The sequence below is a fragment of the Momordica charantia genome, assembly GCF_013281855.1.
Source record: "Momordica charantia cultivar OHB3-1 chromosome 3 unlocalized genomic scaffold, Mcharantia_2.0 BLBB01000003.1, whole genome shotgun sequence".
In the NCBI taxonomy this organism is placed as follows: Eukaryota; Viridiplantae; Streptophyta; class Magnoliopsida; order Cucurbitales; family Cucurbitaceae; genus Momordica; species Momordica charantia.
The window spans coordinates 15,477,360-15,494,786 of record NW_028275161.1 but is presented as its reverse complement, the minus strand read 5'-3'; the positions used below and the strand labels follow the sequence as shown (position 1 = coordinate 15,494,786).

The window sequence follows — 17,427 nt, the reverse complement described above, 5'->3', positions numbered from 1 at the left end:
CCTGAAACCCCCTACTCTCCTCCTACTCTCTTCAATCGACTTCCCCGATACTAATTTACGTGTGACCAAATCCACAAAATTTCCAGCATCAACATGAAGGTTATTTTTTTTTTATGTTTTTTAATTTATGTCAAAGCGAGCAGCTCAGCGGTAATTGACATATATCTTTTAAGTTCGTTCATCTACCTCACATGTTGTACTAAAAAGAATTATTTTTTTATTATTTTTATAAAAAAATTTCTAGAATTAGGATCAAACTTTCTTTGATATTATTTACTAAAACTATTTGAAATCAGAATCAGATATATAACGATTATTGTATATTCTTGTCTTCCTTTCCTTCTGGTGGTTTACAAATACATTGTGTTAATCTTTTTTTAAGTTATTTTATCACCATACATTTTTTATTATAACAATTTTTTTAATTATAAATAATGAATAATTAAAATAAAATTACATTAAAATACTTTTTTTTTTAACTAGAATAAGCATCATTCAATATAAAATATTATTATTTCTAATATCAATTGAAATCTATTTTTAAAATATATTTATATTAATTAATAATAACAAAATTAAAATTAAAAAATTAAAAAATAAAAAATATTTTATAGTAAAATCACATCAACTAATAAGAAAATGTTTATATTTTTATTAGAAGAAAATTATTAGTAATATAAATGAAAAAGAAATATGTACTTGAAAAATGAAAAAGGAATAATAAAAGTATAAAATAATTAATTAGAAAAGTTATGGGTAGGGAAGAGAAAGGATGAAAATAGTAAAGTTTTTATAATAAATATGTAGGTTCCACAAAATAAATGATAGGAACAAGGATGGCAATGAGGCGGGACGGGGCGGGGGCCTTCCCCATCCCCGTCCCGTTGGATTTTTTCCCATCTTCTCCCTCGTCCTCGAACTTTTGGGGGCGGGGATTTCCCGATATATATTTTTTATAATCTTTTATTTTTATTTTTTGAAATTTTAATTAATTTTTTATTACTAGTATAAGAAGCGGTGAAAAATGGTTAATTGGGCTCTTAGTTTGAGTTTTTTTTTTTAATTTAAAAAGTATTTATAAAATTTATATATATTAATATTATTATATAAAAAATAGTAAAAAACAAAATATTAAATGGGGCGGGCAATCCTCCCCTGTCCCCATCGGAGATCCCGATTAGGATCGCGTCTTCGGTCAAACCGGGGATTCCCATCCCGATCGGATCGGATCTTCGGGTCCGCGAATTTTTTTGCCATTGGTAAATAGGAATGAGATTGTAGAAGAGGAATAAAATTAGAGTTTGGGATGAGTACTGCTATTTTATTTCATTCCATCAAGAGAATGAATTCTTTTTTTTACAGTAAACATGACTTAAATACCATTTATCTCATTTATTGATTTTCATTTACATTCATTGAGATTCAGTCATTCGGATTCGTTCCTCTCCCTACGCTTAAAACCCATTATTAAAAAAAAAAACATGGCCTTAATACAATTATATTTTTTATATATTTTTTATAATTTTCTTTAATTTTTAAAAAGAGATTTTAAAATCTAACAAATAATTTCAAAACACCTCTTTTAGTCCCTCTACATTTAACATTTTTTTTTTTGAAATTTTACTGAAACACCTATTTTAGCTTTTGGCCTATGTTATTGTTTTGGTCTATGTTTACAAAATTCTATACACAAGGAAACCGCTCTAATATATATAAAGCTATGATAATATTTTAACAAATTTGTTTTTATTATTTAATTTGAGAGTTAAGGTTTGATATATTTTATCAAATTGTGAAGAAAACATATTTGAAAAAAAAGAGAAGCTAAAAACTTGTTAATTTTAAGTTACTGCATCTAAAATTCCTATAAATATTTCTCTTACTGCACTCTCAAAATACAACCAATACAACATACATGATATTCTACTTTCTCTATCTTACTCTTTAAAGAGGCCGGGTGTTTTCTTTGTTGTAGAGCTTCGAGTTCAACCTCTAGTTGTAGAGTAGTTTGAGCTATATAATATTTCCCGTTGGATTATTGTATCCTGGAAGAACATGCCTAAGAATATATGCTGTATCAGTGGTTGATAAAAAAATACGCATACCACGGAGGGTTTAAATCTTCTTAAAGAGAGTGAGATACCGACACCTTAACTTAATTGCTTACCTCACCTTAATCTCATTGCTTACCTGTTTCTTTCTCAATATTTATTCCAATCAGCTTTGTTATTATTATTCTCCCATCACCAACCAATTGTTTTATTACCTTCTTGATGAAAATTGAAATAGTTCTAGAATATAAGAGATTCTAAATGAATTAGTTAATAATAATAATTTAAAATACCATATATCTTCACTAATTCCATAAGAAAGAAAAAAAAAACTCATATTCCTTGGATACAATTATTTTGTGCCATAATATGAACATATTAGCTAGGTTCTCACAAGAGTGAGATGAAAAATGTTTTTTTAGAAATTAAAATTTTGAATATTATAGACAGATATATAATGCTTTAATCAATTGAACTATGTTCGAATTTATAATTGTACATGAAAAATGTAAATGCAAACATTATTCGTTTCGTGTCACACTATGGATTAGACTAGCACTTTTGTACATGTTTTGGGAAAAATTCTATTTTTTGGTCACGTATTTGTCCCATGGTGCTTGCCTAAAATTTAGAAGTCTCTATTTTGGGCTTAACTCATCAATTCTCCTTTCGATTAGATGCTAACAAAAGATTGCTTTATATATTAATAAATTTGAGTCGACATGAGTTATCATTACTTAGTCATGAATCTTATGAGAAAGAAAATACTCCGAAGAGAAATTAAAGATGAACATCTATTTATAGATGAATTAATCAAGACCGATGAAGTTAGAGATCTCTATCGATCCAAAATATATATGATATCTTTCTATGTGAATTACTCCTGTCTAATCGAGCATGCAAGAGCTATATATATATATATATAAAAGTTAGATGTGAATCATTTAGTGGAAGGAAAATACCTTCCTGACATAGACTTATCTTCCAATATTGAAGTTTGACAACTCATTAATTTCTTGTTTTATAAAATTCTATTTTTGCATTAGTTGACAAACGACATTCGACGGTGGTCCGCACAAAATAGGTATCCTTACCTGTAAGGACCTAAATATTTTCTTTGTTGGATTCACAAAACATATCACGTACCTCGCGAAAGTTCTCGCATTAAACTCTTAGCTTCGTAGTACATGAGATGTACTGCAAACATTTTAATTTTCATCTCATAATAGTTGCTTTTCTTATCCAAATAGTGAATATCTAGTTTGAATTGTTAAGTTGACATTCATAAATCTAAACAATTGATTTAAACACATGTAATGGAACTGTTCATAACATATACGACCTTACACTCTTTACCTAAAATTGAAACTAAAAATGAAAAAAATCGATCAAATTTATCTAGGTTTATTGGCCTGAGAAAATATTGAATGGGAGAGAGATATGATATAAATAAAATAAAATCTTAAAAAGCTAAAATTTTATTCTTTAATCATATTATTGGCTTTGAGTGTTACTTTCATCATTAGGGAATTTTAATGCTCTACTATTCAATTACAGGTTGGCCATATGATATGATATATGGCAAACAATTATTATCATATTACTGTGTTTTCACATTTTCTTGTTTTTTTTTTCTTGATTATTTCTCTCCATATATCTAAAATCAAATTTCTTAAAACTGCAAATATCAAGTCCAACTTAAATTATATCTATTTTAATCTATGAAATTTAAGAAACACTTTAATTAATCCTTAAACGATCAAAATACTTATTTCGATGAATCCTCGAAGTACATCAAAATATCAATTTGATCATTGCTACTATTATTCGACGTCGACCATTCAATATCTACCTCAACCAACCTAGCTATACGACTATAATACATGCAAATGTCGCATACGCATTATATTACACATATTGAAAGTAACATTATCAATCTGCTGAACAATAGTCAACATAAGTATAGTTCAGCGATAATTGACATATACTCATTCATTCGAGTTTGAAAGTTCAATCCCCGTATATTCAAATTGTTGTATTAAAGAAAAAAAAATTAATATAGAAAATGCAATAATCTAAATACTTATCTTCTTAAGTTTAGAAACTAAGATGGATATGTCAAAAGTTTAGGAATTAATACATAATAAACCAAAAAGTTGTGGAATTAAAACTTAAAAATTGAGAAATAAAAATAAAAAAATCTTAAAAGTTTATTAACTAAAATAAGATTTAAAATATATATTTTTGTTTAGCTTAAAAAAGAATTTTGAAAATATAGAAACAATTATATATCCTCAACTTGATGAATGGTACCGTCATGGATGAGTACTGTTTGAGTTCTTATTATTAAATAAAGAGAACTATTATTTAATGTCATTGAATAGTGAAAGGTACTAAGTTAGTTATATTAAAAGTTAATTTTGATTAGTCAAGTCTTAATCCCATTAATTTTCGATTGAACCATAAATTTAAATAAGTGATAAAATTAATAGTCTCCATTAATTTAGTTTTCATATTTTTCTTTAAAGAATGACGGATTATAACTGTTGTTGTGATTGAATTTTTTTTTATTTTTATAAGTATTTATTATTCTTGTTTTTTTAGTCCAACATATGGGAGTGGAGATCGAATTCACAACCTTGTTTGAATGTATATGTCAACATGTAGTTTTGTTGGATAATTAAATCTAAAAAAAATTAATAAAAGTAATTATAAAAATTGGTATAATGATATCTTGGTTTGCATAAGGAAAACCATGTGGGTTTGGTTAAATAATTGGGTGTGAGATCAATTAATAATTAATTACATGGGCATGTGCAATAATACAATTAATTATTATTTTATAAAAAAATAAAAATAAAAAAGGGGTGATATAAATTAGTGAATAAATAAATAAATATATTAAAAAGGTGCTCTATGAGGGATGCCTTTCCTCCTCCTTGAATTGGAATGTGAAGGATGCGTGTGATGGTATATTTCAGCTTCTTGCTTCCTCCTTTCAAGCAATTCTTCTTCCTCTTCCTTTGATCCCAATCTTCTGCCCAAAACTTCTTCATTATTCTCCCCCCTCGGATAGAAGTTCGAATCGCCGTTATTCTTTATTCCCACGACCTATATCACCGGTCAAAAATACTGTTGTAATTTAAGAAATACGAAATACAGAGAGAAAATTTGAACCTAGAACTTAGAAAGAAGAGAGACAGTTAAACATATGATCTAGCTGACTAGTTGAGCTTGACTTGATAAATGTGTAACTTTTTGGTTCTATTTTGATGGAACTGGTAGTTGTTAGTATATTGACATTTTTTCTGGCTTTATTTTCTATAATAACACATGCCAACTTCGAGTCAGGTAGGATGTTCGCGGTAGGTTAAGGTCATATGACTATGAAGTAGTTACATTCTCGATTTCAGAGATGGACGATATGTCTATTTCATCCCACTCAAACATAGAGTGACTTTTAAATTGACTGATAAATGTAGGGCAAAATACATTTTTGGTTCCTGTGATTTTGAGTTAGTGTTTATTTGACCCCTAAAGTTTAAGAAAAAGTTTTCAATGATCAATGAACTACTTTGACTATAAATAGACTAACGGTAATTAAGATAATGTGGCCGGTAAAATATATTAGTTTGATAATTATTTTTTTGTCACTGGACTATCTCTCTCTCCTTACTCTATTCCATTTTCTCCATCTCCTCCAGTGAAACTCGCTGCTGCCCACTATCTCCCTCCTCTTCAGCTTGTCGTCACTGAAAACCTTCATCGTTACAATCTATCTAGAAAAAGGATCATTAGGGTGGTTCGGCATCCAATTCCAAATATAAACAATGAACAGGTTCTCATTCTAATTGAACGAGGAAAGACCCTTGTTCCAGATTTAGACGAGAAACGTCCTTAGTACCTGGTTCAACTAGGATGAGGCGATTTTTTCATTTCTCATCCAAACAGATAGATCGATAGCTAGTGAAGGGTTTCTAGCAACTGGCAAAGGCATTTCATGACGGACTGTAGGAAAGGAAAGAAGGACAGCCACCAGTAGCGAGGTTCGTTGGAAGAGGGGGTCGAGAAGGAGAGAAGAGGGGAGGAGAAAGAGTGCAATGAACAATAAAATATCATTAAAATAATATATTTGGCGAACTCTAAAAATCCCCTAAGCAATTTAACCGTCACATCATTTTAACGTTAGTGGTCAAAAAACTAAGGGACCTTTAATAATATTTTCTCAAACTTCAAAGACTAAAAGTATCTTAAGTGAAGTCTTAGAAATTAAATAAACACTAATCTCAAATCTAATGAACCAACAATATATTTTGTCCTAAAATATATTATGACATCATCAATGATTTTTGTCAAACAAAAAATGTAAACAGTTCTATGAAAGTGAGGACTTGATTAAAAAAAAAACCAGTGCAGTGTGAGAATTACTAAGTCAAATATTATAGATTATAATTATGTATTCAACCTTTCAAAATATCATATTATTACAATTTCATTTCACAAACTTTTTTCCTTAAAAATAAAACACTGTATTACAAACTCTGATAAAAAAAATAAAAAAATAATGTCATCTTAACCACTTCAGCTACCTATCTATCAATCTTATATATAACTTTTAATTCATATTATAATAATTAACCTGATTAAATAGCCAAAGTCAGCATAACTGAGTTGTAATTGAAATATATCTTCAATCAAGAGGTTGTAAATTCCATCCCCCACTCCATATGTTGTACTAAAAAAACTTAATGATAAAATACTAAATCGAGAAAATTTTCAACTCAAGCATAGATGAACGAAATTTGAACCCGAAACAAATGGTTAGAGAAAAATGAGAAAACATAATTACCTTGCAACCTAGGGAGCAAAAACGAAAGGGATCCAAGAGACTTCTAGCACAAATCTCACAAACATGAGATTGAGAGCTCCCTTTACTTGCAGAGTTCTTCGGTTGCGGCCTCTCGTTTAGAAACAAAACTCTAGCGCTGTTTATTACATACGTTTGAACTTCACTTATATCCAAAACCTTCTCGATCTCTGCCACTCTCACCACGTCATGGTACGACGATCTCCTAATCTGCAAATAAATAAATATATTGGACGAATTGAGACAATGTAATTAATAATTTCGTACGACTTGTGAATTTTAGGTCTGTAATTTTAGCCCTATATTAATTTGGTTAGTAATAATTGATTTTCTATTTTTAAAAATTAAGCTAATTAATTAACATAGTAACATTATTTTCACCAATCTTTTTTTTGTTTTGTTATGTAGTTTATAAAAACCTGACAAAAAACAGAAAACTAAAAACGAAATAATTATAAACAACATTAGATACTTTAGATAATTCTAACGAAGTCTTGATGATCTGCCATGAGATATTTCCCGTACAAAAGCAAGTGATAATTTCAATCTAATTTCAAGCTAACAAATTTTGAATCGGCATTCAAGGGTTGTCCGAAAGCAACCCCATTAGACAAGTTTTCAAGATTCAGAGGACAACCACAGTGTGGCGGCTACATTCAATCCAAAACCCCATTTAAAAGGACAGATTTTGAACCTGCATTCATTTTCTCGGGAAACAAACTAAATTTTCCTGGAAAAAGAAGGAGAAGAAAAATAGGGACCTGAATGACATGGTGATCATGGTGGTGATTGGATCGGCAGTAGAAGCAGAAGGAGCCATGGGGGCAGTCCAGGCAGAACATATTGCATTCACTTCGTGGGGCGTCTTTGTGCGAAGGGCAGAGGAAGAAGAACCCTGTGGAGAGTAAAGATTCAAGCCATGGCGGGACTATCATCTGTTTGTTTCCCGGGAAAATGAAATCAACAATCCCGGAAAAGAAAAGAAAATAATTTCCAGCGGAAGGAAGGAGGAGCCTTCAATGCCGAGACACGGGAGAAGATATAGAGAAAGGACCGGTTTTGATCTGACGGTGGAGATCGGGAGATGGTAGGTCGAGGGAAGCTGGGGCCGTTGGATTGGATTAGGAGGAAGGGGCGTGTTTGGAATTTTGGATGTTACGCAAAAACTTTTTTCTTTCTTTAAATTATTTATTTATTTTTTTCGATTGCCGTTGGGGAATACGCAAAGTCGGCAAATTGAAAATTCCGGGTTAGCACTTTGCCAGAATAATTAATTATATATAATTAAATATTTTGCCTCTCAATTTTTAAAATGTTGATTTTAATTCATGTTATATTATTAAGAAGAGATAATTTTAGTTGCTTCAGATCAAATTAGTCACTTTTCTATACTATTTTGATATGTTATTTCAAATGTCTATTTTGGTGTTCATTTTAATTATCGAACATTTTCAAAAGGTTTATTTTGGTTTATATACTTTTAAAGAATGATACTTTTGTTCATTCATTTTCATTGTTATCTAATTTATTTTTATTAAAATTTTATTATAACACTCTACTCACTAATTTTTGATATATAACCATTGAATTAAAGGATTTGCTTTTGCATTGTGTATAAAATTTATTTTAAAATTTTATAAATATAGATAAAATTGACCACTTTTTTAAAAATAGAGGAGTCAAAATGGATGTTTTAAAAATACAAGACTAAAATGAACAAAAATTATAAATACAGATACCAAAATGAATTTTTTAATAGTAGAATCGAAACTAACCAAAAGGAAAAGTTCCTTGATTAAAATAGTACTGACTAAATTGTATTGAATTTTATGCCAAATTGGTTTTATTTTAGATAATTTGTACTTAAATGGACTAAAATCTAGGAAAATAGTATAAAAATAATTAACTACCAAATTTTGATTTTATTACTTTGATAGTTCTTAGAATTCGATTAAATATCACATATCGTGACGTATCATTAGATCATAAATATCAAATTAAAATAAATTTTCAAATTAGAGCAACTAAATTGAAACTTGTCAAATTATAGAGATCAAACTCAAAGATTTAAAATTATGTCAAATTGTAACTCGGCCAAGACTGTAAAAGTCAAATTTTAAACTTTTAAAATCACACGGACTAAAAAGTAAATTGAAGTATCCTTAGTACTATTGAAGGTAGCTATCAAGATTCATTGAAGACCATCAAAGGAAAGTTTATTCTTCCTTTTTCCCCTCTATATATGACTATGGTCTATTGAAGTCTACTAAAGATTACCAAGTAAAGTTTATTCTTCTTTTTTCTTTTTCTTGGATGGTATCAAGTTTGGTTGACGTTACTACCTACAAAGAAAGTTTATCGTCCTTGTACCTTAACGTTTTCATGCTCAAATGGATTATTTTCTCTCTTATTTCTTCAATTTTCTATGTATAGTGATTGTTTGGTTAAATCCCGTCTATATATTAGACAAAAGAAGTTGGTTCTAGAAGTTGATGATATGGTTTTCATGAAAGTACCACCATAAAACGCAAAATTTTCGACATCGGACTAAAAAAGAAAACTTAACCCCAAAGTTTATTGGACCATATTTGAAATTTTAGAAAGGGTAGGTGCAATAGGTTAATCAATTGGCCTTACCCACTTGCCCTACGACTAGGTTCATGATGTTTTGTTTCATGCTTTTGTGCTTAAAATGTATATTATTCATTTTCTCAACCATTTCTATATTAAAATCAAACCATTTTATTAGGAATTCATGATGAAAACTAATTGATTAGATCATAATCATCATGTTTTGAGAGATAAACTAATTTTACTCCAAGAAGGTTCTTTACAAGAATCATTATACTTAATTAAAGAAATAACTAAATGGATTGGGAAATTTATATATATACATTTAAAAATTGAAACTATTCTAGCTCATAAGTAGGTAGTTACCTTTTGCTTTCAAAACAGCTCAACAAAGTCATTTTCATAGGTTAAAACATTTGATAAAACTCTCAATTAATCCTAATTTTTAAAACTAAATTAGGAATAAAGTCATATAGTTACAAAAATAGACAAGTAATAAGCTCCAAAAACTTGTGATAGAAATGAGTGGTTTAATCAGCAGCTATATTGATTTTATAACTCTTTAAAACTAAAAATTGGGTTAATAATAGTTTTATTTAAATTAAATCCTCTAAAATAATTGATGATCTTTTTTTCCCCTTTTGTTTTCTTTTTTGAGTTCGTAGGGATCCTCTAATTGATGGAAAGTAGGTGGACTTTTTCCTGAATTTGATGTGAAAGATCTATTTATATATATATAACAAAATTTTAAGATTTGTTTATTTGTTTTGTGTTTTTTATTCTCGTTTTCTGTTTTCAAACATAAAAGACTCAGCGCCATTGCGTCGGGGGAGATTCCGAGCTTTCTTGATTTGAAGTAGCTTCAACTATCGATCTCGTAGTAGTTGAAGGAGAACTTCTTGGTGAGCTCAAATTCTGAGAATCTTGTTAGCTATCAAGCTCTTGAATATCTTCGTACTCTTGGGAAGGTTGAGAACCATTATTCTCAAAATCTCATGTGGCCATTTCGTCAAATATTACGTCTCTTGATATCAACAATTTCTTCGTCTCTGGATCTAGCAATCGATATCCCTTTGATTCCTCACTGTAGCCGATGAATAAGTATTTAGCTCCTTTTTTATCAAACTTTTCTCTTTCTCGAGAAGGAATTAAAGAATAAGCTGGGCAGCAAAAAACTTTGAAGTGATGAACAACAGGTTTCCTCTTATTCCATGCTTCGAAAGGAGTTTTGTCTTCTAATACTTTGGTAGGACACCGATTGAGGATATAGACAGCTGTATTGACAGCTTCTGCCCACAAATTATTTGGAAGTCCTTTAGCTTTCAACATGCTCCGTGCCATTTCCACAATGGTTCGATTATTTCTTTCAACAACACCATTTTGATGTGGACTGTGTCGAACGGTTAATTGTCTCATTATGCCATTCTCCTTGCAATAGTCCATGAATGGCTTGTAGATGAACTCACCTCCTCGATCTGGTCTCAAAGTTTTGATCTTTTTGCCACTTTGGTTTTCTGCAAGAGCTTTAAATTGAAGAAAAGTAGCAAAAACCTCTGATTTTTCGTTAAGGAAATAAATCCACATCATTCTTGTAAAATCGTCGACAAATAAAATGAAATATATTTTGTCAGTGAGAGTTGGAGTTCTTGTAGGACCACATATGTCTGCATGCACCAACTCTAGTGGAGATTTAGCCCTCCACGAAGTTTTAGGGAAAGGAAGTCTATGGATTTTCCCATAGATGCAACCTTCACATACCTTTCCATTATCTTCAATTTTAGGTAGAACAATCACCATATTTTTTTGTTTTAGTGTAAGAAGACCTTTGCAGTAAAAATGACCATACCTTAATGACATAGGTACGAAATATCTGGACTTTCGCTCTTGAGAGAAAAGTTTTCTTCCAGAGGCATCATGAGCGGAAAGACTTTGGTGACAGAGATATCAACCTTTGCTACTATCTGATCCTTTTTCTTGTCCATAATAATGCACTTGCCATCATCAAAATTGACTGCATATCCTTTCTGAAGTAGCTGACCAACACTAAACAGATTTTGGGTTATGCTAGGAACGTAAAGAACATCTGAAATATACCTTGTATCTCCTTTCTTGGTGTGGACAATAATAACTCCTTTTCCTTCAGCTTTGTGCATCTTGCCATTTCCGAGCTTTACTTGAGAGCTGAAACTGCGATCAAGCTTGACAAAAAAGTCTTCATTTCCTATCATGTGATTACTGCAACCACTATCCACGTACCATATACTTTGCGATTCATGTTGGACAATTGTACAAGAAAACAATTGCTCCCATTTATCTTCTTTTGTAAAATTTGCTTCATCTTTTTTATTTGGAAACCAATAATCTTTTTTAGAATGATTTGCAATCTGACATTTAGTGCATCTAAAGTAACAATCTTTCGATTGATGATTGAACTTTTTTCAAATAATGCAGTAAGAGTCAGTATTACCGGATTTCTTGCTGTGCCATTTTCCCTTGTCCCGTTGATCATGTTGTCCATCCTTCTTTTACACAGGATTCCACCGTTTTTGATGATTAGACTTGAATGTCTTCTTTTATGCAAAATTTAGCTTGGTATGAAAGGCTTGCTCCACAATTTGAGTTGGACACTTGTTCAATCTCTCTTCGTGAGCTTGAAGCGATCTCATTAGTTCAAAGATTGTCAATTTAGACAAATCTTTGGACTCTTCGATTCCTGCAACAACATGGTTAAATTTTGGAGGAAGGCTTCGAAGAACTTTTTCATTGACTTTCTTTTCTTGAATAGTCTCTCCATAGTTCTTCATTTGGTTAATAATTTCTGCAACTCGAGAAAAGAATTCCTGAATGTTTTCACTTTCCTTTATCACCAAGTTGTCAAAATCTCTCCACAAGGATTGCAACTTGATGGAGATAATTTTTTCAAATCCTTGAAATTCCTTTTGCAAAATTTCCCAAGCATCTTTAGCTTTTTTAATACGAAATATTCGAGAGAAAATGGACCTACTAACACCTTGCTGAATGAGTTGGAGAGCTAAAGCATTTCGTCTTTTGTTCTTCTTAAACTCCTTCTCTTATTCTGGTGTCATCTCCTTGGTGCCTTCATCTTCATAGTCTTCTTCAATGATTTCCCAAAATCTTGAGAAATGAAAATTGTCTCCATTTGACTCCGCCAGTATTCATAATGCTCTCCATCAAATACGAGAACTTGGTTCGTTGGAAGGGTAAATAAGTTTGGAACATAACTAGAAGTCATGTTCAATTTTAGGATGACTCTGATACCAAATTTGTTGGAGGCAGTGAAAGAAAGTAATATTCTGCTTTGGCACTTTCTTAATTTAAGTTTTTGGTTTTTCTTGATTACATGGAAGGGGAGATAACATCTCCATTTATAGAGTATAATTCCTTGGAACCTAGAAAAAAAGCTAGAACCTAGAAAAAAAGCCAGATGATTCTAAAGTATTTTATTTAGATATTTATTTACAAACTTCTAGTTAAATCTATAGATAACTATTTGTGTGGATAGCTCTAGAAGTTTCTAGCATATTTGAAAATTACAAATTACTATTTTTCAACCCCTCTTAATTTGTAATTTTCAAAAACTTCAAAAACTTCTTGAACTTTTCGATCATAGATTTGGTGAATATATCTGCGGGTTGATCATTGGTATTGATGAACTATGGTAAGCTTAGTAACGCACACCTTATATTAAAGTGTTAAAAAGATCTTACATTGATAAGATAAAAGATACCTAACAAACGTTTATAATAGATATGAACTACTCTCTTCTCATGGCCAAAGACACTCGAACGAACACTCAATTCAAAAATAAAATCCGACCAGAAACATCCATAGAGTATCAAAACCTAAAACACTCAAACGAACACTCAATTAAAAAATAAAATCCAAACAAAATCAATGAATCAAAACTCTCGAAACGAAGATAGAATCAGGCATGTTAAAAATTAAAAATTGAAACAAGCGGAACCCATAATTATTAGAGTGATGGAGAAAATGTGGACAATGTAACACTGAAATCCATATGTTACAGAGTTTTTGAAGTAAATAATTATTTTTCAAGTATTAGACCATCATAAGAAAAAAGTACATATATACATTTTTAAAAAGAAAAAGAAAAGAGTGAGTAACCCTATAGTAATTACTAATTAGAATACAACAATCATCAAAAGAGAGAAGTTTGCAACAAAAATGCCCAAATATGAAGAGTTAATGCTTTGGTAATCCATGATTAGAGACGAAGGTAGAGACAGCTTTAGTTCCCTCGGCAATGGCGTGCTTCCCCAGCTCGCCGGGAACCACCAGCCGCACCGCACCTTGTATTTCTCGGCTCGACAACGTCATTCTACCTAGTGTACTCGGACAAATTAGATACTTCACTCATTAAATTTCTTGAAATATAACTATAAAATTATATTAAAAGTTTCTACGCGTAACCACGAAGCGGTGAGTTTGAATTCTCTTACCCGTATATTTGGAGAGCCTGGTGGCCTCTTCTACCAGTCTCTCGAACATGTCGTTCATGAGATTGTCGAGAATCACCATGGCTTGGCCCGATATCCCCATCCCGGGATGCACTTGCTTCAACACCATGAACAAATATCTCTTGTACCCTTCCCTGCCGCGCCCACGGCCTTTCCTCTTGCTCCTCCCTTTTCCTTCTACTTTCTCTGTTCATTCACGGCCAAACCCAAAAACTTTAATGTCACACATAATTTAATTATACTCTTTACTCTTAAAACCCGCTTACTTAATTAAAAGAATATACTTAAGTATTTAACCTTATGCTAATATTTTAACTATCATCCTCGTTCAAAAAATTATTTTTATCTTCTAAACTTGTCAAATTTTTGTTACAATATTTGTCAGAAAAGCATTGTAACTCAAGCGTTAGTACCTCTTAATTCCTTCTATATACTAAAAAAAGTATACAAAAGTAAAGATTTTAAAATTCTCTTCACTTGCCCACTTTATAAAGTTTTCAAATCCAAATATTATACATATAAAAGTTTTAATAAAAAAAACCTCAAATTTTTTACTCCAAATAATCACCAATATTAATGGAATAGAAGTATTCAAACTTGCCACTCTAAATTATGATAAATTTAATCTTTTATTCATACTCTTAACATCTCCCCTCTTGGAGTCGGCCTTTAACTTTGGAGTCGCTTCGACTGACTTCGGAGTCGCTTCGATATCCTTTGTAACCTTCATAGAAGGTTCTAATGATTCCAATGCCGGAGTCGAAGCCTCCACCGGAATGGTTCGCCGGAATTTTGGGCCACTGGCGGTTTCCGCCGTCTCAGGCTCTTGCGTTGCATTCTGGCTCTCTTTCTCCACCACCGTCACTTCCACAGTTTCTTCCACTACCTTCGTCGTGGTTCGGACGACAGATCCCACGACTCTCCGGGATCGTCTCGGCGGCATGGCTTTGTTTCTGACGACACGTCGTTTCGGTTTTACAATGGGGAAAAATGCGCGGGTGATTTTAACTTCAAACGGTTACGCGAAAATTGTGCACCGAATTGGCCGAGAGGACACGTGGATCGCACGTGTCCGCTTTTTTTGGGAACTCATGGCCACGTGGATGGTAACTGAAAGTAAAAGTGAACTGTAGGTGTTTCCAAGCGGTTGTTCTATAAATTAATCGTTTTAATTCTAATTCCTTTTTGAGTAAATAAAATAAAAAGATTAGCGTCTAATAAATTTAAAATATCTAATTTCAAAAAAAAAAATAATAAAAATATCTATTACTTTAAGCCTACATCTACTTAACCGCAATCGTAATTTGAAACAATCGTAATGAAATCAATCGGAATCGTAACGTTATTCAATTAATGTTGTTTACTAAAAATATTCTAGAATCGTAATCAGTATTCTTTTGATGTTGTTTACTAAAATTGTCTGGAATCAGAATCGGAATCGGAACAAGATATATAATAATTACTAATATAACCTTTTCTCCTTTCTAGTCAATTACAAATATATTATTGTGCTAATCTTTTTTAAGTTACAATAATAATAAATTTTAATTTAATTTATTACTATATTATTGATAGTAAATATTTTTTTATTATAACAGATTATGTAATATTAATACATAATAAATAATTAAAATAAAATTATATCAAATAAAATATTTTTTATTAGAAGAGCCAAACTTTAATAAAATGTATTATTAAGTTTTATTATTCTAATATTTAAAAGTAATAATATCTATTTAAAAATTTATTGGTATTAATTAATATTAATATTATATAATAAAATCATAAATAGAGAAGAAATTATAAAAGTATTGAAAAAACTAATTAAAAATTATATGGATGTAATCATAATGAGAGAGAAAGGATAAAAGTGGTATATTAATTATAATATATATGTGAGATCCACGAGAATGAGAATGTGAATGGGATTGATGAGGTTGTAAGAGTGTAATGAGATTACAAAGTTTGGAGTGGGTCCCACCATTTGATTACATTCCTACAATTTGGTAAACACCATCAAATGGAATCAAAGTTTTCATTACGATTCATGGATTACAATTGCAGGTAAGTAAACGGGGTCTAAAATGTTCTTAAATTTTTAAGTGGCTCCAGGGACATCGGTCTGTTTTCAGGCCCAAATAAACGTGGACCGACTATTTTCGAACCTTTCAATCGAGCAGTCGATCGGTTGGTCGGTTTTTGACAAATTGATATGTATGTATGGTAAAATTTTAGGTGGGTTGTTAGATCTTACCTACGTTGATTTCACGAGATTGAACCATTTTTTTCATCAACCAAAGTAAAAGATTAGTCCTATATAATCTTGTTTTCCATCCTCTACTGGTTATGTTATTACTGGGCACCCTAAGATACTCGAGCATCTCAAGAAGAATGAATATCTTTTATTCCTACCACAAACATGAGAATCTAGATGCTCATCCATGAGATATTTAGATTTGGTTTTCATGGGAGGAGTATCTAGATTCAACATTTATTTTATAGGAATAATATAAGATACAATAACATTTTATCGGGATGAGATTTAACAGTGATTTATAATAAACATAAACTACCCTTCTAATTGCCAATTGATTTTGATATAGAACCCATGAATAAATTGATACATCTTAAGAAATCGAGTATTCTAGAATGCCTATTCGATATTTTAAATGTCCCTTTGGAACGTGGATTTTCAAAATTCCAAATATCGCAAGGGCATCGATTCCGACTGAGGGAGAAAATAGCATAGCATGGAGTTAAAAAGCATGTAGCCAAATGAGGAACAAAAGGAATTGGTGAAGATAGGAGTGAGAGCCCAAAATCCAAATAAGTCTCTGTATATATTATTGTGTGGCAGGAGAAATAATAATAATAATAATAATAATAATAATAATAATAATAATAATAATAATAATAATAATTTAGCATATGCTTTGGAAAAATGGTATCCAATGCAGCCGCTAAGGCCAAGACTAACCTTCACACAATTGGTAGAGAAAGAGACAAACTTGAAATGACACTAATGCCCATGGACCAGCTAGCACATATGGAATCATATAATTGAAAATTCCTTTTTATTATCATATAATTGCTCTTAATAATCGTTTGATGTAGTTTCGAAGTTTTGTATGCCCTTCTAATTATCATTGGATACCGATTCAAAATATTTTGTGTGGTTTCTCTTTCATACATCCAATAATTTAAAATCGCTAGTTACATCGTTGGTGGTCTCCTCCAATAATTTTTCTGTATAATATGAATTTCCTTTAGACCATCACCTTTCAAATTTACTCATATGGTTCTAAATTCTAAAAACAATTTTAAACAAGTACAATACTCAAAAAAATTATTCTAAATTCATTCTAACTCTAACTCACATATATTTTTACCTAATCAAAATTTCAAATTTTCTTCAAACATTTTAGTAACATTGGTATTT

The 17,427-nt window shown here is 30.9% G+C and overlaps 2 protein-coding genes across 3 annotated transcripts; both read right to left on the bottom strand.

Moving 5' to 3' along the window:
* Nucleotides 1-4,789: 4,789 nt before the first annotated feature.
* On the bottom strand, nt 4,790-7,949 carry LOC111020539 (protein RGF1 INDUCIBLE TRANSCRIPTION FACTOR 1). Its single transcript, XM_022297236.2, has 3 exons — nt 7,680-7,949; nt 6,901-7,128; nt 4,790-5,162 (listed from the first exon to the last, which is right to left on the bottom strand). Exons 1-3 carry the CDS (start codon nt 7,851-7,853, stop codon nt 4,953-4,955), a joined length of 612 nt encoding a protein of 203 aa, XP_022152928.1. The 5' UTR covers nt 7,854-7,949; the 3' UTR covers nt 4,790-4,952.
* Nucleotides 7,950-13,614: 5,665 nt separating this feature from the next.
* LOC111020549 (uncharacterized) lies at nt 13,615-14,959 on the bottom strand. 2 transcript variants are annotated; one of them, XM_022297244.2, is made up of 3 exons: nt 14,628-14,959; nt 13,971-14,174; nt 13,615-13,853 (listed from the first exon to the last, which is right to left on the bottom strand). In XM_022297244.2, the coding sequence occupies exons 1-3, from the start codon at nt 14,929-14,931 to the stop codon at nt 13,714-13,716; spliced, it is 648 nt and encodes a 215-aa protein (XP_022152936.1). In that variant the 5' UTR covers nt 14,932-14,959; the 3' UTR covers nt 13,615-13,713. The 2 variants fall into 2 exon arrangements, with proteins under 2 accessions (XP_022152936.1, XP_087977947.1); XM_088121821.1 differs by having other exon boundaries at nt 13,719-13,849.
* Nucleotides 14,960-17,427: the final 2,468 nt, after the last annotated feature.